The sequence below is a fragment of the Lates calcarifer genome, linkage group LG5, assembly GCF_001640805.2.
Source record: "Lates calcarifer isolate ASB-BC8 linkage group LG5, TLL_Latcal_v3, whole genome shotgun sequence".
In the NCBI taxonomy this organism is placed as follows: Eukaryota; Metazoa; Chordata; class Actinopteri; family Centropomidae; genus Lates; species Lates calcarifer.
Window position 1 is genome coordinate 5,756,885 of NC_066837.1, and position 23,135 is coordinate 5,780,019.

Sequence of the window (23,135 nt, forward strand, 5' to 3'; positions counted from 1 at the left end):
AACTACTAACAAAAAGTAAACACATTCATTTATTGCTTTAGAAACACTGATGTGAAAAAAATTCCAGTGTGGTGCCTTACAGCAGCAGTTCATGTATAAAAGGAATGAACTCAGTTTTAACAATGTTTCTAATGCTCATTTGGAAAAGTAAACAGATTACCCAAGTTTTGGGGTAAACAATTTCAGATTTCTACAAAATTACAAAACACAGTCCTTTTCACAGTAAAGGTCTGTCCACACATTGCAGATAAAATTAATTTTTTACAAGTTATGGTTAAGCTGTCACTTGACAAGCTCAGCCAAGAGTCACTGGCACCTCAGAAAGTAAAGGAAAAAATACCATCTCCTTCTTCGTCTGTGTGACGTCAGGGGTCAGATCTCTGCCCGTGCTACCTTGACACAACAAAACTGAAACCATCTCTCTTTGGTCTTTTCTTGATTTCACCTTTCATTTAGTAAGACAGGTCCTGCAGCTCAGGTTGTTGTGGGGAGGCCTCCACAGGTTCCAGTTTATCAGAGAGAACGCAAAGAATTTTGTCAAACTTCTCGTAGCGCTCCTGTCTGGCCGCTGCTGCACCCGTCTGACCCCAGAGCAGTCGCAGGGCGAACTCTGTCCGGACAGCCTCCAGCAGCTCAGGGATGGGCTCCCAGCCTCCTGATGGAGCAGTGTGACGGACATTTGATCAGATCAGATAAAACACATAATGGGACTTTTCTACTTCCTGCCAGAACAAGTGTTTATTTTCCTCTACGACAGGCCTCAACTTTATCTTTTTACTGTTTTGCCTACAAACAGAACAGAACAGGTAGCAATTTAGGGGTTGCTGATAATGCCAGTGATGACATCTCATGAACTGGTGACATGATTGATGATTGATGGCATTGTTGCATGTGGCTGACTGTCTGTGTTTGTGAGAAGAGAAGGCATCATTGTATGTGTGTACCTGTGAGCAGAGTGTGCGCGTGCTTCTGATAATCTTTGGCATGTAGCGCAGCACTGCGAGCTGATTGGAGAACATCGTAGAGAAGCTCACAGCCTCTGTCACTGTTCTCCACTGGGTCCTCGCCCTCCATCACCATCAGCAAAGGAACAAGGTGTGGCATGGCTACAGGACCCTGAACTACAGAATCTACAGAAAAACACACAGGAAAGTTGCATTAGACAAAAGCACCTGCCAAAGGAATGTGATGCATCTCTCTTAAACACCACCCACCACTTACCGTCTCCCATCGCTGAGTGAGTTCATGAAGGGTTTGAGTTTCTTCTCATATAAAACTGCACTCTCTGTGTGGTTCCTCCTCAGCGCCCGCCACGTCATCTGCAGTCGCTCCACCTGTGCACATGCACACACAAATATATGTGTAAGGAAACTTCAACCAATCTCCACTTTGCATAATTTTACAAAAAGAGAGCATATCTTTGTCATAATTACACCACCTGAGGCATTTCCAGACCCTTCATCACAGCTGAGAAGGAGTAGAGATTGTGGGCATGTTCTTTCAGGGCCTGAGCCAATGAGATAAATTTATGTAAAACAGCTGCCCTCTGGCTCACAGTCCCTGTGCAGCCCAGGATGTCCACTGCAACTCCCAGTGCTATTACATGATGCCTAAACACATGAAAAATGAAAATATTAGAGGGGTGTATGTGTGTGTGTGAGTGGGAAGAAGACGAAGGTAGTTGGTGAGCAACACTTTCCACTAGTTGCACATTGCCACCCAGATAGAGTCCAATACAACAGAGGAGAATGCAATTTTGTGATTTTAACAGAAAAAATAAAATATGAGAAATAACATCTCATCTTGAAACACACTCTTTGGGCAGCATGGTGCAAAAGTAGCAATTTTGACATCAAAGTTTATAACACTACAGAAATTATATCACAAAACCACGATTAAACGCGATTAAACCCATATTTGTTATGTAGAGGTGTAGTTGCATGCTGTTGCAAGGGAGCGCGATACACTGTCTACACACCTGGTGACAACAGCGCTGCGTGCTGCATTCAAAGACCCTCCCTCGTGAAATCTTCTCCCGAAAACGTGTACGTGCCCTAAACACCGCAAAGCAATTCCTGGTACACAGTGCCACAGAATAGTTTTTAAACTTAAGTATTTTATGTGTCCACGCTAATAAGGTGGTCCTTTGTCAGCATGTCAACTGTGAACGCGAAGGAAGCAGACTCTGTCGAGATATTGGCGTTGAAACTCCGGTGAGTTGAGGCGCACATTCTTGCTAGCTTGCTGGGAGGAGAGTGCCGCGTGCTTACTGTTCAAGTTCAGATACTTTCAATTAAGAAACACAGTTGGGGTACTGAGAACGTTTTTCCAGTGTTTTCAACGTAGTTTGGTGCATATTGTGTCACTGTATTAATGTAAAGGCCGCCAGTCTCTCCAAGCTATTTGCTAAGGCTAAGGCTAATTGCTAACTCGAGTCGCTAACGCTAATTGCTAGCTCTGGTTGTGTGCTAAGATGTTAATGTAGCGCCAGTTATTCCTGTACAGAGGAACAGGTAATAGTGTGGCGAAGTATTAAAGATGCATTGAATTGTTATGCTGACATTGAAAATCATTTAGGTTTAGTGGAGTTATTTCATTGTAAAGATTAGCAGAACTACAGTGTAATTGAACTCATTTTGATTGTTACAGTGTACATGTGATGTTAAGTAGTGGTGATGAGTTCAAATTAATTCTAAGGGGAAATTATTAAAATGATGTATAGAAGAGTTAAAACAGAATATATTACATGTAGAAAGTAGTTTAAAAATATAAATAAGTAATGTATTAATACTAACTGATGTTGTGATCTGCACTATTCCTGTAGATTGGCGTTTTGAGCTACCAGTTAGAACCTGGAGGATTTGGTGATGGTGAGCCCAGCCAGTGAGACTGTGGATGGTGGTGGAAGTGGTGTGGCCTACTGTGGGATCTGTCCATAGAGGACATCTGACCAACTTGATTCATTCAGTTGGACACCAGATAAGAACACGTGCACATGATTATCTCAGGTAGTAGTTGTCTTAGCAAACATTTAACACACACATTCACAAGGACAAGGGACTGAACTCTTGAATCCAAGCCCAATTAGCATTTTAATCTCAAAACAGTTGTGCTGCCACATTTGTTCTGTATGTTACTTGTCCTACAAGTTATCTGTTCTCGTGTTACTTTTATGTTTTCATAAGCCAAAGCCAATTTTTGACTTGAGTGGATGCATTGTACCTTTCTAACAAATCCTGTCGTAACTGGTGTCCATGTGGTAGAGTAACAAGCTCCAGCCCTGATTCAACCCCCATAATCCTCTTCTGCTCATCCGTCACTCCAACGATGCGTGCTACCTGCAGTATCACAGCAATGATAAATCAATGGCCCATCAGGTTTTACATCCAGTTTATTGACTGATTATTCAAGCTACTCTTAATATCTCTCTCTCTCTCTCTGTTTTTAATCAAATTTCTTTCAACTAAAAAATACTCTTTAAGCTTAAAGCTCCAGAAACCTGTTGGTTACCAGTAGGTCCTAGATGGCTGGAGCACAACAATTAAAACAGCTTAGATTGATTCTGAAAATCTGCTTGGTAAAGAGCTGTGGAGTACCTGGCAGTCGACACTGAGCATGTGCAGGGCGGTGGTGTTAACATTGGAGCGGTTGAAGAGCTCTTTGACTGCCAGCAGGACGTTGGGATCCAGAGGTCGGTTGTTCTCCGGTAAAAGAAGTGACTCAAACTCATCCAACTGGAAACATGACCTTGACTCCATCTGTGGTAGTGTATGAATATTACAACATTAATACACAGCTGTCCCTAAACTCATTTCACTGCATTGTTAAATATTGGCAGTGATTGTGTGGTGATGCAGTTGCAACTAACAATCATTTTACAATCATTAAACTTACACTAATCTTGACTTGTATTTTCTATGAAATGCCAAAAAAAAATAGTGCTGTATTCACAATGCTTTTTTGTCTGACCAACAGTCCATAGCCCAAAAGTTTCAAATATATATATCATAGAAGAAGGAAAACCAGAAAAAAGTCACATTCTTGGATGTTGGAGCCACTGAATTTTTGGCACTCGTGATTTAAAAAAAAAAAAAAAAATCCTCTAACAATTAATTGATTATCAGAATTGCTGCAGATTTTCTGACAAACTGTTTCAGCTCTACATGGTTGGTTGAACATTGAATTGGATATTCTGGACTTCTTTAAACTGCAGCAATATGCAACTCTGCCCTATTTAATACTGTCTTGACAGCACTGTGATGGATTAGACAACTCCTACAGGTTTTAAGAGTCTAGTTTTCATATATATTAAAAGGAAATGAGTAGAAAACAGTAGCTGCCGGGAAAGCATTTGAAAATCTAAAACTGTACAAGATGTAGAATGGATCTGATCAACAAAAACACAAAGTACAAAACACTCATATGGCCCTTGACCACCATATGAAACCACAAACGGTAAATAAAAATATAATACAAACATGTGGCCGTTCAAAATGCCAGTCTTGCCACTTCCTCTCCTTGCCTTCCCCTGCAGCGCTTTGTCAAATGGCAGGTGTGGTGATGCCTCGGTCTTTTGGGCCTCCAGGAAGCCAAACGGAAGTTTCTGTGAGTCTTGCACGGCTCTGCCACTTCTCTTCCGCACGTAAGCGGTCCACGTGGCCCTTCCGCTGGGACTGTGGCAGCTAGACACAGCAGCAAGTGGATATAAACTCTACATGAAGGATTTACAGATAGCCTATAAGGCCCGGAACAGAATAAGAGATGATTACCTGGATGACCAGCTCAGTGTAGAGAGAAGAGGGGTCCTCATCCGAGTCTGTGGGCGGAGGAGGCATCATGTTGGGGAAAACAGCAGAGACCCTGAGAGGTTTAGGAGGAGCTCTGGGGTGCAGCTGTCCATCTGAACCTCGCAAAGTTACACCACCACCTGCAGGCACAGAGAGGGGAGTTACAAGTGTGAGCTCTGTATCTCGGGTGTAAAGAAGATGCGTATGTGCTTGTGTATTCATGTTACCTGGATGGGAGGGGCGTGTGTGTCGTGGTCGTGGGCTCAGCAGGGGTTCGCTGCCTGTGCGAAACACTGGGGAGATGGGGGCGGGGCCTGTGTCCTCTGGCTGAGTGGTCTGTGGAACACCTGGATGAAGAAGCAGCCAGCCAGGTGAAAAATAAATCACTGCTGTTCTTCCCCTGCACCTCAGTAATACTTCAAGTTAGTAAAACCTAAAGTCCGAGGAGGACTGGATTTTTGACACTGTTACTGATATCGATATCTGGGAGTTTAAAATCATCAATTGGATGATGATATTATTGACATTTGCATTGTGTCCAGCAACTGTGACAGAGTCTGAATGTGACAAAGTAGGGGTAGCAGTGATTTATAGGTTGCATGTTAATGATAATATACCAGTTCGTAGGTTGCTGTCAGACTGTGCAGACTGAAGTGAAGGCCTCCGTCCCACATTCTCCAAATTAGCAGGCTGACTTCCACTCCTGCCACACATAAAATAAAATTGGTGAACGTGTTTATTTGTTTTTGTTATGTAGTGTGTTTGAGTACCATGCATGTATGTGCACTACATTTCAGCCATCTTCCTCCCACCTTAGCAGCGGATTGTTGACCTGCAGTGTGTCTGTAGAGCTGAGGCTGCGTCTTTTGTTGGTTGTAGTGTGCTTTTCTCCCCCTGCACCTCTGCTGCTGCTACTGCTGCTGCTTTTGGGCTCTGCATGCTTGCTCCATGATGGCACGCAGAGGAAGGGTCCGTGTGATTGGGTGAAAGATCACAGCAGCCTGAGGCCTGGGAGATGGGCCGACGCCCACCCACATAGAAGCGGATCAGAGCAGGAACATTGTCAAAGCGATCCTCCTCAAACTGGAACAGCTCCCGAGAGTAGCCCTGTCACACAGATGGAGGCAGAGCCTTTAAAGGAATAGTCCAACAGAAATCTGTCTTTGCAGTAACATGCTCACCCCTAAAGACCAGAGAGGTGGCTATTGTAGCTTACGGTTTAGCGAAGGTTAGCTTGGATTCACAGAAGTTACAATAGTGTTGTACAAAGTTGGAACTCCTTAATGTTAGCATTAGCATTGTTGCATAATACATTATTTTAATGATTTAATCAACTATCCCCCACTTGCTGCACATGGACACACACACGTTAACACAGACGCACCTTTTTGGGACGAAGGACCACTCGTATGATCTTAAAGTGCATGGGCCCGTTCTTCCAAAAGCAGCTCAAAACGTAGTCGCCGGGGGCAGAGCTTGAGTCTCGGACCAGGAAGTCTCCATCCCTCTCAAACAGAGACTCTGCTGCCTGGAGACAAATGAAAAGGTTAACTTGGTCAGCTAGACATAGAGGTTCACATATGTGTTTACATACAATCTTCTCACATAACTGTTTGCGAGAAAGAAAATAAGTGTATATCCCATCTAATAATCAGTATATTCCTTAAATTTGGGGACATAAAAATATTTCATTAGGTGTAAATTAAGTGAGAATAGTATGGTCCGTTGAGCACCTCTCGGGTCAGTGGTCCGTGGTACCATGCATGGCTTCTCGGGTCTTCAGTGCTGAGCTTCAGTTCCTCCTCTAGCTCCCTCTTTAATGAGTCCATCTCTCTCCGACCTCCAAAAACCTGCAACATACAGAGCAGCAGCCAAGCAGAGACCACAGTCACTCTGCATGTCTTTTGTGCTCACATTTTGTAGATATGCAGGAAAAGAGGGTAGCTCTAAAGAGCAGGTGAGAGTTGGAGAGGCCGTTTGTTTAACCTCTTACCTTCAGCTGGCTGAGGTATGCGCTGACACTCCTCCTCTTGCTGGAAAAACAAGAGAGAAGAGGTGATTTGGAGCTACTAAATTAAACTCCAGGGAGCTGCAGATGATGGTGCCATGTTTTTCCTCTGAACATGGAACAGTACAAGGATGGAAGGCCACTGCCAAGGTCTGGGTCTGTCATTAACACCAGACAAACTGAGGGACTTATAATAGCCTGCTTCTTTTTCCTCCTTCCTTCCTCCCTAAGCTTCCACCTTCCTGCCTCTGTAAACACAAGGCTAACAGATGAACAGCCCAGAGAACTCACAACAGGGATGAACTCAATACATCAGTAACTCCTACTGTGCTCCAACAGTGGTGTTAGGGTTGCTTGTTTGCTCGGAAACACACACACACGTTTTGTACTCATATTTAGACTAAGTTGTCAATTTATTAGCTACTAATTTGACTAATTGGGTCTAGTCAAACAGTCTGGCAAAGTGTGACAGTGGTTTGGTTGAACTGTTTTATTAGTTTATTTGATTTTATGGCCATTTTGGAGACTGCAGGTTGTGGTGCTGTTTAAATTAACTTCCTCTTTTCATTTACACCTCTGTCCATAACCAGGCTCTTGCTGATCTCACTGACAGGGCTGTAATAGGACTTTAGAAAAACCAAGGTCAGTTATCTTCTCTGAAAGATAGAGAGCATCATTAAACTGCTTGTTTTGTCTAACAGTCCAAAACCTAAAGATATTCAGTTTACTATCACATAAGATGAAAATGACAGCAAATCCTCAGGTAATGTTAATTTAAAGTTAAAGTTAATTTTTTCTGTCGATCAACTAATAATTTCATTGATCTACTAATTGGTTCAAGTCTACACCACTACTCTGTGATTGTATTGTGTTGTGTAGACCTAACTCATGTAAAGCAACATTATGGGTATCTAGAAAAGCACTCTATATGAGAAAATGTGTCATTATTATTAAGTGTACTGCATTGTATTGACAGGTATTTCTATTATTTTACCCTCCCCATTTATACTAATAAGGGTGGACCACATGACAGAAACACCTCTGTGTATAATACAATCAAATTCAACAACAGCACAAAGTACATCCTCCAAAATAATCACACGGGTGAATCAATACCACCTAAAATAGTTTCAGTAAAAACTGAACATTATAACATTATATATAAAAACACTTAGTAAACTTTAGTACAATTCACAAACTAGAGCCTTCAAAATGACAAAGTTGAATCAACACCCCTTAACATTATTATAGCAAGGTGTACCTAATAAAATGGCAATGACTGGCCATAACTCGGGGGTCAGCTGTAACATAGACACACACACATAAACACAAAGACATTCAGGTAAATCACACTTCTTAAGATTTGTTGTGAGGTAAGAGGGAGCAACATCCTGTCTGAGGGGCGTTGGCCCGGCGGCAGTTCACCAGAAAACACCTGTGCAATGTGCTGGAGAGGCACTATTGTGAAATGCAACCTGAAACCACACTTAACTATGTCTCAAACTATTTTATTCAACTTCACCGGCCTGCTAGTATTTCTCTGACTAATCTGAACAACAGAGACTCCAAAGCTAACCGCTAATGTCACTGCAGAGGTAGTTAAATGACTTTCATTTTGGCCCCGTTTGTTCTGAAGCTGAACATCCAGTCCTGAGTCAAAACTCCAGAAATTGTGCAACAGGTTCGCAAGCTTAGTCAATACTGTCGAGTTTTTTTTAATCGAAAAAGGTTGGAGCGAGATTTTATCAGCGTGGTATGTCAGAAGTATTACTAAATGTTCAGAAAGTCAAAGCAAAAGTTAAATCAACCGATAAAAAACGGTCAAAAACCTGTCGAACGTCGAACATCTCGCGTTAATTAACGAGGTTGCCCGCTGTTCAACTGGCAGCGGCCAACGGTCCTACCTGTCAGCCCCGCTTCACAGCCCGTTCGTCCCGGACATGTTTTACGGTTTGTGGTCCAAACTAAAACAATACCAAACAACAGCTGGGACAATCCTCCGGTCCTTCTCCGCTCAGGTTCTACCCAGCCCCTCACCCTCCACCTCCCTGTACACGCAGTTTCGAACGAGTTCCCACAAGTTTGCCCGAGCTCTCCTCCTCTTCTTCCTTCTCCACCTCCTCCTCGTCCTCCCCGCCCCAGGCCCCGGTGCTGAAACATACCGCTATCTGCCTGGCATTCCTAGGATACCGACACACACTGAGCTGACACATCACCTAGCTACAGTATGTACAGAGATAGTGACGGTGAAACATATGGTATTGTTTTGTCTCTTAAACCGTGCCATATCTATCACGCACTGGTCTCAGGTCAGAACAAGGCTGGGCCCCAAAAGCCACAGGTCTGCTCCTCATTATTTGGGTTTACATATTTAGTAATAATTGCAAGTTTTCACTATCAAGTTTGTCACGTCCTTTCTTCATCTTGTGGCTTTGGTCTTGACCTTTAAGACCTTAACTTGGAGCCTATTTGTTGTAAACTGTTTTATTATTAGAATTGCTTTGTTTTTTCTGTGTCAAGTAATCAAGACCTTGGGAAATGTCATCTTATTCCATCATAGCAAAACTGTAAGGCTGCAACTGTATTTTCATTATCATCTGACAATAATTTTCTGTAATAATCAATTGACTTTATAGTATAGAAATTGTCATTATTCTCTGAATGTTTTACCAACAGTCAGAAAACCAAATTTTTGTCCCTTACCCCTACAAGGTTAATCTGTCCATTGTTCAGAAAAGATATTGTACAAATGTCAGAATCAATTTACTCCATTACAGCAACACAAATTTCTTAGTAATCAAATGTTAAATCATCAATAATTGTCCACTAATCACAGTTTCTAAATGTTTTCTTCCATGTGCACTTGTTTAAAAAGTTGCTGGGAGTAGTCCATTAATATTTATGTATCATGTAGCCAGACGGGCTTATCAGTTATTTTACCTGGTTTCAGTCATGTCTGAGCCAATCAGAGCAGAGAGCTGTCTACTTCATTGAGAACCACAGTTTTGGTTCACAACCTCAGGGGCTTTTAGCAAGCACCACTCGACAACCAGCGAGCAGAGATGTGCCTGTACTTGACAGCCTCCATTTATACACTTACAGTACTTGTCATTTGTTGCATTTCAAGAGGATACCCCTGAAGAAATATTCATGTGCATTTCACCCAAATCAAAGAAAAACATGAATCGTATTTTCTTCTCTTTTATAGTTTCCAGCCATGTAGATGATTTTCATTTTATGTGCAGTGAAAAATGGCAACAAAAAAAAATCAGCAGCAGCATCCGGTACAGGTCTGGAGCTCAGGATGTCAGCGGGACATGTTTTTGCTTCTTATCCCGACCTGAGCATTTTCTCCTTGTAATACAGCTGCACAGTGCTACAGTAAAATTTTAAATATATTTGTCAGCTGAGTTGTTCTGTTATAATATATATAACCTGCTCCACAGATTTGCTTTGATGGTTTTGTACAGTGCCCCATAGTGTTTTCTAGAGCTGAAACAATTATTTGTTTAAACAGTCAACAGAATAAAAATCAGTTAATAGATTATGTCATTTTTAAAAGCAAAAATGCCAAATATTTCCTTGTTCCAGCATCTTAGTTGTGAAGATTTGCTGTGTTTACGTCATAGTAAACAAACACTGGGCAAAACAAAGTCTTGAGCATGGGCTTTATATGAATACGATGGATTTTTATCAGTATTTTCATGTTGTAAAATCCAAACTATTAGCTGAAAAAATAACCAGCAGCAGATTAATCAATAATGAAAATAAACTGTGGAGAGGGGTATCAATATGGATATGCTGTAGCAGGAAGCCACAGATGATGGTGCCATGTTTTTCCTCTGAACATGAACAGCATAAGGATAGGAGACTACCGCCTGGTTCTGGGTCTGCCATTTGAGCACCACAAACAAAATTCAGTTCACTCCATTATGTTGGGGTAGTGGCAGAAAACTTCAGAGACAGATATCTCATGTACATGGCTAAATACTTTTAGTATTTAGTGAGAAAATATGTTTTTATTTATTCTTACTGGTGAGCAAGTGGCCATCAGACAGGCTGTAAAGGGTCAGTTTACCCGAATTACAAAACCATACAGTATCTAGCCATTCAGGTAGGTCTGGTTTTATGCACTGGGCTTTTAAAATATTCACCTTTGAGACTTCTGCTGCCACCTCAAAACAATGGAGGTGAGTGGACTTTTGTTTGTGCTCCTCAAAACACTGAAAAGGTACAGCTGTGTCTTTTCAAATGCTCTTCTTATAGGGAGTGTTTCTTAATCAGGAAGTAGTGCCTGTGAAAACTGTTCACAGTAAGGTCTGTGGATCATTCAGAGTAAGTGGAACATTGTTTCCAGAAAGACAGATTGCTGTTGTGGTTTTCAAATGTAAATTTTCACTGCCTTCAGCACGTCAAACTGATTTCCATTTACTCTTATTGTGTTGAGGTGGCAACAGAAATCTTTGGATAGCTCAGACCAAAACTAAACAACTAACCAAAACCAAAATTATGTGCGTGGCTCAATACCACCAGGGATAGAGTGGAAACTTGTCTCTTTGTAATTTAGGTGATCTGGCCCTTTAATGCTGAAACTGAGCCTGCATTGAACCTTCTCTGGTCTACAAGATTAACAGCTTCCAAACACACGCACTAGTCTTTGTCACTTAGTCCTTGACTCTCACTGGAGGGAAGAGTGACCAAAATATCAAAGTCCCAAAGGTGTGTTGTTTATTATGTTAGTCACCAGCAAGCTGCTGTTCTCCTCATCAATGAAAGTACAAAGGAAGATTATGAGGTTGTTTGATTTTCATAAAGGTTTTTCATTCTGTGTTTTCAGCCTAATCATGGACAACTGATTGTTGGGTACATGTGCCACAGCTTTCAAACTCTGACATAGATTTTATGAGGCACTGGTTAATTATTATCCAGACATGAGTAAACTACCCGGAGAAATTCAGTCATCCTGTCACACACACACGTAACCACGATCACACTCTTTCATGAAAGACACTCTTTTATAGACACACAGACAACTCTCTCATGGGGTCAGCTTACCTGCGTTTGCTGTCCTGACAGCGGTCTCTCTCATTGATGTGAGCGTTGTCCTCATTCAGGGGGCGGAGCTGCGAGCAGGAGGCAGACAGGCGGTGTTTTTTGTCAGCGCGCTGGAGGCGTGGCAGAACACTCTGACGAAACAGGTCCTTCTTTGGCTTCTCCTGCAGGATGAGGTAGAGACCCAAATGCTGGAGTTACTTAGCCTTAAAGGGAGGAGTGCTGGTGACAAATGTGCTCTGAGAAGATGTCTAACTGTTTTGTGTGACTATATGTTTGTGATCTGGTGCCAACACTGTGGTCTCACCAGGTCCATAGACGACCCCAGGGAGTACTTTCGGCTCACCCTGCGCCCCAGGCCCTGTACAGCTGAGGGGACAAAAGGACTGTTATAAGGAAAAAGTTCAACATTTTGAAAATTAAGGTACAGTATATGCTTTCTTGCAGAGAGTTCTATAATTCTCATGTCTGTCAGTTAAATATGGAGCTGAAACAAGATATGAAGTGTTAATTTGTGAGCTTTAGAGGTTCAGGTAAATTTTGTCACTTTAGGACAGAGCTGGGTTAGTGCTTTCCCATGTATTTCTGGTCACAAAGCTCAGCATGTTGCCCAAAATGCTGAACTATTCCTTTAATAGACATTATTTAACTTGTGAAATCATAATTCATTCAGGGTTAACTAGATTTTCATATCCAATATATTTGTAAACCCAGTAACCCCTCCCCCCAATTTAATGGTTTGACTTGATGTGCTAAGCATGAAGGATTTCAACAGAGACTGCTCTGTGCAGGTTGAAATGGATGATTTAGAGATAAGAGTTTATCTTTAGGCTTCTTTCATAACACAAAAAAATATTTACTTGAATAAACTAATCTCTAAGACGACCATGTAAACAATCCTCTTTTGTATGTTTGATACAGTATGTGTGTAGGCACGTGCACATGTGCACTAGAACTGGGTGATTATATGATGATTAAAATCCACATGATAATATTAATAAGTATATAATAAATAATATTTTTTCATTATAAATACAGCTGAGTATCAAACCTCAGAATTTTTTTTGGTACCGAGCAAAATGCGCCTGTATCACCCAGATTCTTAAACATGTTTATTCTTAGTTTCTTATTTAGATGAGAATCAAAATTTATTTTCTTGAAAGAAAAATAAGATTTTGTAGAAAAAAGTGCCAATATTTGTCAAAGTAAGGTATTAAAATAAGTATTACTTTGTTATTTCTACCAGAATTCATTTAAACAATCCCCAGATATGTACCATATCAATATACTCTATTTAATTATATTGCAAATGTGTTCAAAACACTTAACAAAATAATCAAGCCACTGATGTACAATGTTCACTGTTATGAATTACATCATTCTAAACTACATATATTTGTCAAACAGCTACAATAACTTTTAAAATTTTAAATTATAACTTGCTCTGAATAATTTAATTTGTACAACTGAAGTTTGATGAACAATATAACATTATATGATATTCATGGACAGATAAACTTGCTAGACCTTCAAGTATGATCTGCTTGGTGCCTGTTAACCCTGTTTCTTCTATTCTCTGTGCAGGGTTGAATAATACCCATCCCAAAATTTGCTGTGTGGTAATTTGAATAAACACTAATTAGCATTATGCAATATGTCAGCACAAAACTGAAATACTGAAAAATAGGGACTATCTTTAAGTAACAATCCTGAAAGGCCCTTTTCCAGCTGATACTGCCTTTAATGCTACACATTTGCAAAGAGATTTTCAAGTACGTTAGCACAAACAAACAGTAAGCCTGGAGTTCTAGAGCCTGGTCGTCTGCTCTGCTTGGTTGGTAATCCAGCCTTGCATTTGGTACAAAATGGTATGATCCTACTTGATTGATATGATAAACTGTTCAGCAAATTATGAATATTAAATCATCTCCTAGCCCTGGTGTGTATGTGTGTCACCAGAATGTGGATCCAGTCTCTCTCTGTGTCTTGAAAGCTGGTTGAGGATGGTCTCTCTGTGTGTTGCATCCTCTATCCCTGCATCCTTCAGCTCTCCATCAGTTACATTCAGCAAACCCTGCAGCAACACAAGGAGAGCAAAGAATAAAGCACAACTGTACTGTGAAGATTAAAGCACAGAACAAAAGAAAGAGAGAGAGAGAGATACTAACATACAAGGAAAAGACGCATTTTGCATGCTCACGTACCTCAAGACCATAATATTCACTTTCTAGTGTCTTGGTGTACTGGGGCAGGCCGATCTGTCTCAGCCACCAGGCGATGGAGCGATTATTCATGTCTGAACAGCAAAAGGAGACAAGGTACTGATTACATACCAGCGCACATGCAGACTCATACACACACACGCATGCTTGTACATGTTTTTCGTGCGCAAGTTTCTGAGAAAAGTACAAATGAAAGAGTTGTCTGACATTAGCTACTCCTCAAAATCAGCCAGCCAGACACAGAAGCAGAGAAACGTAGTGTTTGCACTGCAGCAGGAACAGTATGTAACACCTACCTGTTCACAGGGTCCACCAAGGCACTCTGGGATTTAACTTCTTTCTTTCTCTTTGTAATATTTCTATCTCATAATGTCGCTTTCTTTTCTTACTGCCCCCTCTTTGTTTGCTCTCTTCCTCTACAGCTGCTCTCATCTAAGTTGTAGCCTCTGTCATTAAGCCTATCTCTCACCCAATCTTTGTGGTAATAGTGGAAGCCCGCTCCCCCTCAAACCTGCAGGGTCACTCAAAAAGCCAATCAGATCGTGCAGTGGGTACACAGTACCCCACCGAAAACAGCAAATCACAGCGTAAGAATTAGCATGAGCTCTCGCGAGGCGGAGAGCACAGGTTGAGGCACGCCATGGGAGAGAGATAGAGTTCAGAAAAACAAGAAGGGGGGTGGGGGATATAAAAATGTAAGACTGTTAGGCAGCTGTCAACATGTCAAGTCAGAGATAGGCATGCATGCACAGTGGTGTGTCTTCCAGTCTGTCTGTCCAGGTGGTACGTTGGGAAATACAGTATCTGCAGGAAAAATGCTCATGTGTTTTAGACTGACACCTGGTGTTGAAGGAAAAAGTCACATGGGCCTTTTAGCTCAGGGTGATTTAAAGGGCCAATTCACCAATTTTACACATAAAGGTCAGTTTACTCATTATGAAGACTACCACTCAGCCTGTGTTAAGCTATATTATGTCCTCTGTAACTGTAACTGGTGGAGCTTTGTTAAGTCTGTGATGACAGGCAGGGAGTATGGAGCATTGTGGGTAATGTAGGATCCAGTGTTTTTGGAACTCTGTGCATTCAGAATACAACAGCTTCCACTGCTTCCATTTTGACTGTTCTTTCTTTTCTTTTTTTTAAACTTGTCTCTTGCAAGTCCACCAAGTTTATGGACATACAGTACTCCTTCAAGACATCATCCTTAATCTGGAAACCTGGTTTCAGTGCTTTACACCAGCCACGGTGCGTCCTGTCAGTGTCATCAAGCAAGATAAAGAAGTTCCAGAAACAAAACTGTTGCTGGAAAAGTGGTGGGTGGAAGCAAAAACACAATATCTCTCAGGACAAACTTGAGTTTGATTTGTTAGATTATGTGTGATTATGTGTTATTAGTCTATTATTTTTTGCTTATCGCTCTTTATGATAATAATGTTGGTCTCCGATTTTGATGCCTAAAATCATTGTAACACCTTTTGTCTTAAAAAGAAATTTTTAATTAATTTGCAGAAAAAACGCCTTTACTCTTTTTAATACACTCAGGGGTTTTGCTGCTACATTGTCACAGCCTTATTTAGTCTGATGTAACCGTAGCTCTCGGTGGATAATTCTGTCAAACTGTTGGTACACATTGCTCTCTAAGGGGCATCACATTACTGAGTCAGTTCACTGACTTCATGACTCCTCTCCACTTATGAAATAATGTCACTGTGTTGTACCAGTAACTGTAATCCTGTAATTACCCCTTGTGACAACAGTGGCCACTGTTCAGCAAAAGTTACAAAGGCTCACCTCAAATCTAGTCGGTTCACCATTTGCAATCTTTATGTCCAAACCACAAAAAAAATGTGGTTTGGATATTTTCTTACTTATCCCAACTGGCAAACTTTTTCTGGATTGTCCTCAATAACCAGGACCAGCAACATCACGTTTTTGGAAAAACATGTTTTTCAAATTCACTTTATTGATGCTCTAACCACCACAAATTAAATTGCATTTAGATCTGTTTTACTGGGGTGGCAGCAAAAATTGCAGTGTTGCAACAACCACTTCACATGAATCACAGATAATAACAAACAACATAATTAAAGACTAAATTCTGTACAATACTTAAATAAAGTAAGTAAAGTCTAAAAATTAAAAAATCATAAAAAAGAAATCTATCACAGCCACCGTGTGCTCAATATACACTGTACATTATTGCAGGCTGGCAAATAGATAAGACAACAAGGGATAAATGAGAAAATATGTTTTTCTATGTGTGTGATTTAGATGAACTGACTCTCAAGGGGAAAAAAATCCACTGAAAATTTCTATTTAAACTGTGGTGTTCTGGTGAAATGGGACAGTAAGATCAATACCAACAATTATAGACAACTGTTTCACTTTATTGTACCTTAGAATGTGATGAATTGCTGATATTGCTAGTTGACACTTTCTGTTGAACTAGTGACTGAATAAGTGACTCAGAGTTTCTTATGTTACATCTGAATGAGATTTGATCACAGGCATTGCCAGCTGTGAATCCAAATATGTGCCCACATACTGGTACAATCACCACTGGGTGCTGTCAGAGCGTCTGAGAAGGTGTTTAATTATTCATGAAGCAGCTCCATGATTTTCTTCTGTCAATGACATCATGACAGCAGTCTGACTTTCTGCTGCTCAGTTTTCAGACAGTTAATATGACCTGATCAATACCGTATAAATGTATTATTCTAATGTAGTATTTGCCCCTTAAGATGTGTGTGTGTAAGTAATATTTACAGCATCTTAGATAACACATCTAATCAACCTATCTCTTTCAGATAAGGTCATTTTATCACATTAGAAGTTTATTTGGGGGTTTTCTAAATAATGTTGTGGTTAGCCTTGTAACACATTTATTATTTGATCACACAAACACTTACAGATGCACACTCACTCCTGTTCAGTCTGGTGCATTTATACACCATTTCACATACAAAGCACACCCTGTTTTATCAATTTGTACCACTCATAGCAGCAACAGCAGCAGCAGCTTTGTGAGTATGCATATGTGAGTGTGTGTGTATGTGTGCGCGCATTCATGAGTGTGAATGTGACAGTGTGAGGGTGCGTCAAAGGAAAAAGGAAGTTGCGGGATGAAGTTAAAAGCCTTCGACACAGTGCAGCTCTGCAGAACACCCACCACGGAAGAAAGACAACGAGAGCGCCGAAGTCTGAAAATGAGATAATGAAAGGAAGACAGGGAGGTGAACATCAAGAACGAAGACATAGAACTGCCTGGAGAAACTACTGAAGGTGAGAGCTGACTGTAATGTCATCCTACGATTGATATGCAGTTAGAAACTTGAGAGTTTTCTGGTACAGCAGTGGCCTTTTTTGCTACTTGAACTGGGTTTCAGGAAGGTAACTATATATTTACTGAAAGGACAGAGAGAGTGACTGTTCAGTGTTCGCTGTAGGCCGATTGATTGATTGCTACCGAACTGGTCTCAGATTGACTGAATAATGTTGAATAAATAATTTCCATGTCAGGGCTGTAGTTTACTAAGAGAGAGGGGAAGGGTTACATTGTGGCAAAGTGAGATTCACAGCTGCTTCATGTGTGTAAAAGCTGTAAAAAGTGTCATACCTCGAGACTATTTTGTATGTGTGAATTCAGACAGTTAATACATCTCATTTCTATTCAGTGTAAACTGAGAAAATTATCTAGAAAGAATGTTGTTCTTGGCTTTTTGTGAAGGTAAGTTATGTCTAATTGTCAGGAGGGCACTGACTTATAATCTGACAAACTGATTCACTGCTATTGGGTGTTGGGCAGAGCACTAGTGATCACTGGTTACTGAATATTGTGCTTGTGATTGAACAGAGTCTATTTGTTGTTCAGAAAACAAAGATGGAGTTGTGGCGGCAGTGTGCGATGTGGCTGATCGACTGCCGAGTTCTTCCTGAGAACCACCGGGTCACATGGGAGGGCGCACAGGTAAATCTGAATACATGCAAACACCTGCACATGAGCACACATTTTGTCTTGGTTCCTCAATTTAATTTTGTGTGTGTGTTTGTGCTTTGAAAGGTGTGTGACTTGGCTCAGGCTCTAAGAGATGGCGTGCTACTCTGCCAGTTGCTCAACAACTTGCTGCCACAGGCCGTCAACCTGAGAGAGATTAACCTTCGCCCACAGATGTCCCAGGTAACAAGCACACACACAGACACCTTTTCCTGCTCCATTTCCATAGGACATTTCCATAGCGACCAGCACACAGCACTGAAGCTCCAAAGCAATCTGATAGGAAAATGCTGCGATCTATATCTGTCCAAATCCCGGAGCATGTGTAGAGAGTGGAGGGGACAATGACAAAGAAGAAGAACAGGCAAAGAGAAACAACTAGAAAGCACTCAGAGAGGAAAGACACTGCAAAACAAAATCATCTTGTCAAGTAAATTTGTTCATTATTGAACCCTAAAAGCTTCCTTTCAAAGAACATCTGCATAATCAATGAGATTTTGTCAACATTTTTCACAAAAGAGCAGCTTGTTTTGTAGGAATCAGTGGCACTAGTCTGAAGGAAAACAAAATAAACACTACAATCATGGAAAGTAAATCCTGAAGAAAAGATTGATTTGTATGAGAAACAAGTTGAAATGATCTAATTTTCTTCATTTTCTTCTACGACTCAACAATGTACAAAACTTAAGTAGCAAGATTGAGATTTAAGCATTGTGCTTCTATGACATCTGCAAACTCCTCTATATTTGTAAGAAATACAGTATATTTATTATATTTATTTATCGGCACCTGGAGCTAGAGCTGTGCAAAATAATACTAAAACAGTGATATACAATTACGTGCAAATATTGTTTAATCTCTAACAACGTCAGTGTTGGCAGTTTAAAGTAAGAGTTAGTTGAATGCTTACACACCGTTCTCATGTCTCGATGCTAAATACAAAGCTGTTGCCAGCAACCAGTTAACTTAGCACAAAGACTTTGAAAGAGGGAAACATGTTAATTACTGAACTTAGAGGTGCTGGTGGGTGGATTTTATCTTTGGACAGACCCAGGTTAGTAGTTTTCCCCTTTCCCAGTCTTTATGCTAACCTAAGCTAACCGCCTGCTGGTTGTAGCATCATATTTACCAGCCAAACATGAGAGTGGCATCAAATCTCCTCATGTAGCTCTTAACAAGAAAGTGAATAAACTTCCTGAAATGTCAATGTCTATTCCAAGAAATGTTTTCTGAAAACTCATGTCTTGTTGCTTGTTTCTTCATCAAATCTCATCAAAATCAACTCTCAAGCTTTTGAGATGTCATGCTTACTGCTAACTTATGACCAAATACACAGAAGAAAACTGGAGTGAAAAATGAACCAAGAGGATGTGTGGTCTCTGAGTGGACAAAGAGAATGATGAGGGAGGATACGAGACAAAGACAATGAGAGTATGACCAAAAAGGGATGGCTGTCACGTGGTTGACCCAAACTTCTCAAGGGAAGTCCTTGAAACTGTATCTGATAGGACTCACTGTGATGTCTTAATGTGTGTGTGTGTGTGTGTCTGTGTCTAAGTTGTGCAGGGGTTAATGCACTTCAACACGTGCAATGTGAAACTCTGGGAAATCCTATGAGGTCAAGAGTTGTTAAGAAACATCCGGTGATTAACAGAAGACAGGAGTCCATTCCGTCGTGCACACACAATACACACACACACACCACACACACACACACACACACACACACACCTGATGACCTTACACGAGTAGAGGATCTCCCCAGTTCTCTTGCGATAAGGTTTACTACGCTATGAGTTAAGTGCTTCATAGAGGGATATGTGCCTGTGTGTTAATATAAAGTCCTGACAGAGTGATATAGTGTGTGCAGCAGTATCAGTCAGAACTCAACATTTCCCCTTTTCTCAAATTAGAGTTCCGCATTTCCCACTGCTGAGAGAGAGACAATGAGAGAGAGAGAGAGAGAGAGAGAGAGAGAAGCTGGTTCAGGAAGTTATGTAAAACTGCATATGTCTGACCACCATGTCAGCCATACTGTGTGGTTTCTCTTGTAGATATATTTTAACTTTGAAATTCTGCCTTTCACATTGCTCCTTTTTAGCATCAGTACCAGCATTTTTCTGAGCATTACTGCTCATGTTCATGTGGTCTGTGTGGCTGATTAGCATTTGCATACACTTTGATATAGGTTTTTAGTGCAGGTGTTTGTGGTTGTGTGTATGTGTTAGCTACAGCTGTTATTCTGGAGAGTTGTCTCACTGGACAAACAGCAGAGCCAGCGTAATATTTAGCAGCACTTTGATCTCACTATGTTGACGATGTAACGGTCTGTCAAGTCTGTTTGAAACCAGCCTGCTTTGAGATGTGTAACAGTAGCTGCCTTGTGTGTGCTCTCCAGCATGTGTGTCTACTTTGCATGTTTATTACATGCATCTAAAATTTGTTTGTAATGCCCGTTTATTTCCTTAATCATTTAAATGTTTAGTCTCATTTTTTTCTTTGTTTTTGTTTGTTAATGCTGTATCTTGCAAAGGATATGCATTTTAATGTTGTTGCCTGTGTTTCATTTGTCTTATCTCCCCATTTGGATTTAATTTACAGTAAAATAAAACAAGAGAAAAGCAGCAAATTCTTACATTTGGACTTCACAAATAAATAGATAAATTGAATCAACCGGCAAATAGTTTCAGGACTTAACTAAAGAAATATTTTTGTTTATGTTTGTGTTTAGTTTCTGTGCCTGAAGAATATCCGGACGTTTCTGGGAGTTTGCCAAGAGAGGTTTCATCTCAAAAAGAGTGAACTGTTTGAGGCCTTTGACCTGTTTGATGTTCGAGACTTCGCAAAGGTATCACCCACCACATCTATTTATCTATCTGTCTATATATCTATCTGTCTGTGCAGTAATCGTGACTCCTGCTTGTGCACTCATATGCCAGTCATTATGGTAGAAGTCAGAAGCACTGCAGCTTGCAGACACCCACATAGCCCTAACAGGAAGTAGCGTGGTGATTTTCTAATTGAAGCGGCTCAGTGAATGCGTGAATTCAGAATTTCACAGTTCTCTTTCACTTTCGGTGCAGTGCAAATGTACCACTTTGACTGTGAACAAGAGGAGATTCGAAATGTGTGTTCATTTAATTTGCAAGTACAAAGAGGAAGCATTGTCTCCTAAGAGTGAAATGAGTCAACAGGAGGTGGAACCCTCACCCTCACCCTGACTGTGGGGTCTGTTTTTTTTACATTTTTTTCTTTTACAGTTTATTTAGTTTACAGTGTGTTTCTGTCACTGAGCTTCTTGTTTCACTTTGCTGCTTCCAGTCAGTCATCCAGTACAGTAAAATATTGTAAACACTCAGGCGTGGTGGAATCTGTGCAGTATGATTTACAGTGGTGGAAGCAATATTCAGATCTTTTACTCAAGTAAAGTACCTCATTACACGTAAATCTTACTCAGTAATCATTCATTAAAACTGTCCCCAGTGGCTGATAGATTATTAGATTCCATTATAAGTACTGGTGCATCAGTTTACAAGTAGGTTTTTGCATTGTTGAGGTGGAGCTAGCCTACCTAATTTATGTATAGTTTGATAGTGTAGTCCAGTGGTTCCCAACCTAGGGATGGGGCCCTTCAAAGGGTCACAGAATAAATCTGAGAGATTGTGAGATTATTAATTGAACTACACTAATGTGTATTATTTTTGGGACTTTTCTCTAAACTTTGTTATCTTTTTTGTATATTTTTACATCTTTGGTCCTCAAACTATTGCTGAAATTAAGCCATCTGAGAAATTTAGAGGGGGAATATCTCTTTGGATAGAACTGCTAGCATCTCATAGACATCTCAAAAGTGACTAGACACTGCTGTATGTGGATTGTGTTACTTTCAGGCAGAGCAAGGCTACCTATTTCCCTTGTTGTGAAGTGAATTAGCATATTTCCAAAAATGTGAAACAGTTTCTTTGAAGTTATTATAAAGTCAATCCATTAAGACGTTATTTTTTCTCAACTTCTCCACCAGGGTTTCACTTCTTGTTACATCTTTCCTCCTTTCTCTGTCTTGAATGAAAGTAGAAAACAGAGGGAAAAAACGTTCAGCAGTTCTAACTCAGAAGTACAGTCTTTACTTGGACAACATATTTATTTTATATCACCACCAAATGTCACGAGAGAGAGAGAGAGAGAGGCCCAGCTTATTTGTATTTGTCTCTCCGAAAGAGAAGAACCGTAGTTCAGGGTTCTAGGAGGCAACTTTTGAATTTTTATGTTTCTCACTGTAGTAGAGAAAGTTTCAACCAGAGCAGGGGTCAAGGGTGATCTTGGAGAGGGAAAAACAATGTTTAATGGCCAAAAAAAAAAAAATCCATGATTGTCTTGATCACATCATAGTTACAAAACATTAAAAGCGTTACACTAAGTACAGACAAGCAGAGATATTAGAGCTCACTGTCACATGTTGTTGCTTAATCAGAAAGAATGATAGGTTTCATTTGAAGAGCCATGTGACATCTCTGAGTTTGTTTCTGATCACATCTCTCATGACATTGGTTATCTGAGATCACTCATTGTGATACTGCAGTTTTCATTTTAACAGTCAAACACAACATGAGTGAAACCAGGTCAGTGGAGAATTATTCAGCGCTAATTTTTAAGGTGTGAAACAGCTCTTACTGCTTGTCTACCAGCCTGTGTCTTACTCTCTACAGGGTATACTAACTATATGCCTCTTGATGTGTCTGTGTGACAGGTCATAGACACTTTGTCCATCCTGTCTCATTCATCCATTGCAATACAAAGAGGACTTCAGTAAGTAGCTTCCTTCCTCTGTTGCGTAATTGCATAATAGTCATGTTAATTCTCTTTTTTTTTTTCTTTAGTAACACTTTACTTAAACTCCTCCTGTTTAGCACTATATAAACATTATACCCTCTTCTATTAAGACATATTCTATAATATCACATTGAATTTGAATTTATGTATTTATCTGTTTATATACTAGTCTCTACATATGGGGGAGGCACAGGAGGAGTTACAGTCGTTGACTTCTTTGATAAACACTTACAACTGTATAA

General features: G+C 40.4%; 2 protein-coding genes and 1 long non-coding RNA gene across 7 annotated transcripts in view; 2 read left to right on the forward strand and 1 right to left on the reverse strand.

Moving 5' to 3' along the window:
* Window positions 1-11: 11 nt before the first annotated feature.
* Window positions 12-15,033, reverse strand: sh2d3a (SH2 domain containing 3A). The gene is given in 23 exon segments (XM_051070514.1): window positions 12-655; window positions 945-1,130; window positions 1,211-1,334; window positions 1,439-1,610; window positions 3,223-3,338; window positions 3,597-3,758; window positions 4,479-4,517; window positions 4,520-4,594; window positions 4,596-4,682; window positions 4,770-4,927; window positions 5,015-5,134; window positions 5,405-5,490; window positions 5,600-5,730; window positions 5,732-5,785; window positions 5,787-5,894; window positions 6,172-6,315; window positions 6,521-6,637; window positions 6,781-6,820; window positions 11,851-12,011; window positions 12,155-12,216; window positions 13,804-13,921; window positions 14,052-14,143; window positions 14,366-15,033. Coding segments are annotated over 22 exon segments (2,553 nt in total). The 5' UTR covers window positions 14,142-14,143; window positions 14,366-15,033; the 3' UTR covers window positions 12-452.
* Window positions 1,622-13,795, forward strand: LOC108894757 (uncharacterized). Of its 2 annotated transcripts, XR_007813209.1 has the most exons (4): window positions 1,622-2,213; window positions 2,825-3,008; window positions 11,910-12,023; window positions 12,158-13,795. It is a non-coding gene; the product is annotated as an uncharacterized LOC108894757 (long non-coding RNA). The 2 variants fall into 2 exon arrangements; XR_007813208.1 differs by having other exon boundaries at window positions 1,622-3,008.
* A 2,158-nt stretch (window positions 15,034-17,191) lies between the features above and the next one.
* Window positions 17,192-23,135, forward strand: part of LOC108894754 (proto-oncogene vav) — a 34,147-nt gene continuing 28,203 nt past the window's right edge. For 3 of the 4 annotated variants that reach the window (XM_051070510.1, XM_051070513.1, XM_051070512.1), the window contains exons 1-5: window positions 17,192-17,351; window positions 17,941-18,036; window positions 18,130-18,246; window positions 20,795-20,911; window positions 22,811-22,869. In XM_051070510.1, the coding sequence (XP_050926467.1) occupies window positions 17,950-18,036; window positions 18,130-18,246; window positions 20,795-20,911; window positions 22,811-22,869 (380 nt within the window). In that variant the 5' untranslated portion in view covers window positions 17,192-17,351; window positions 17,941-17,949. Of the gene's footprint in view, window positions 17,352-17,922; window positions 18,037-18,129; window positions 18,247-20,794; window positions 20,912-22,810; window positions 22,870-23,135 lie in introns of all 4 variants that reach the window. The other variant, XM_051070511.1, reaches the window with a different exon arrangement.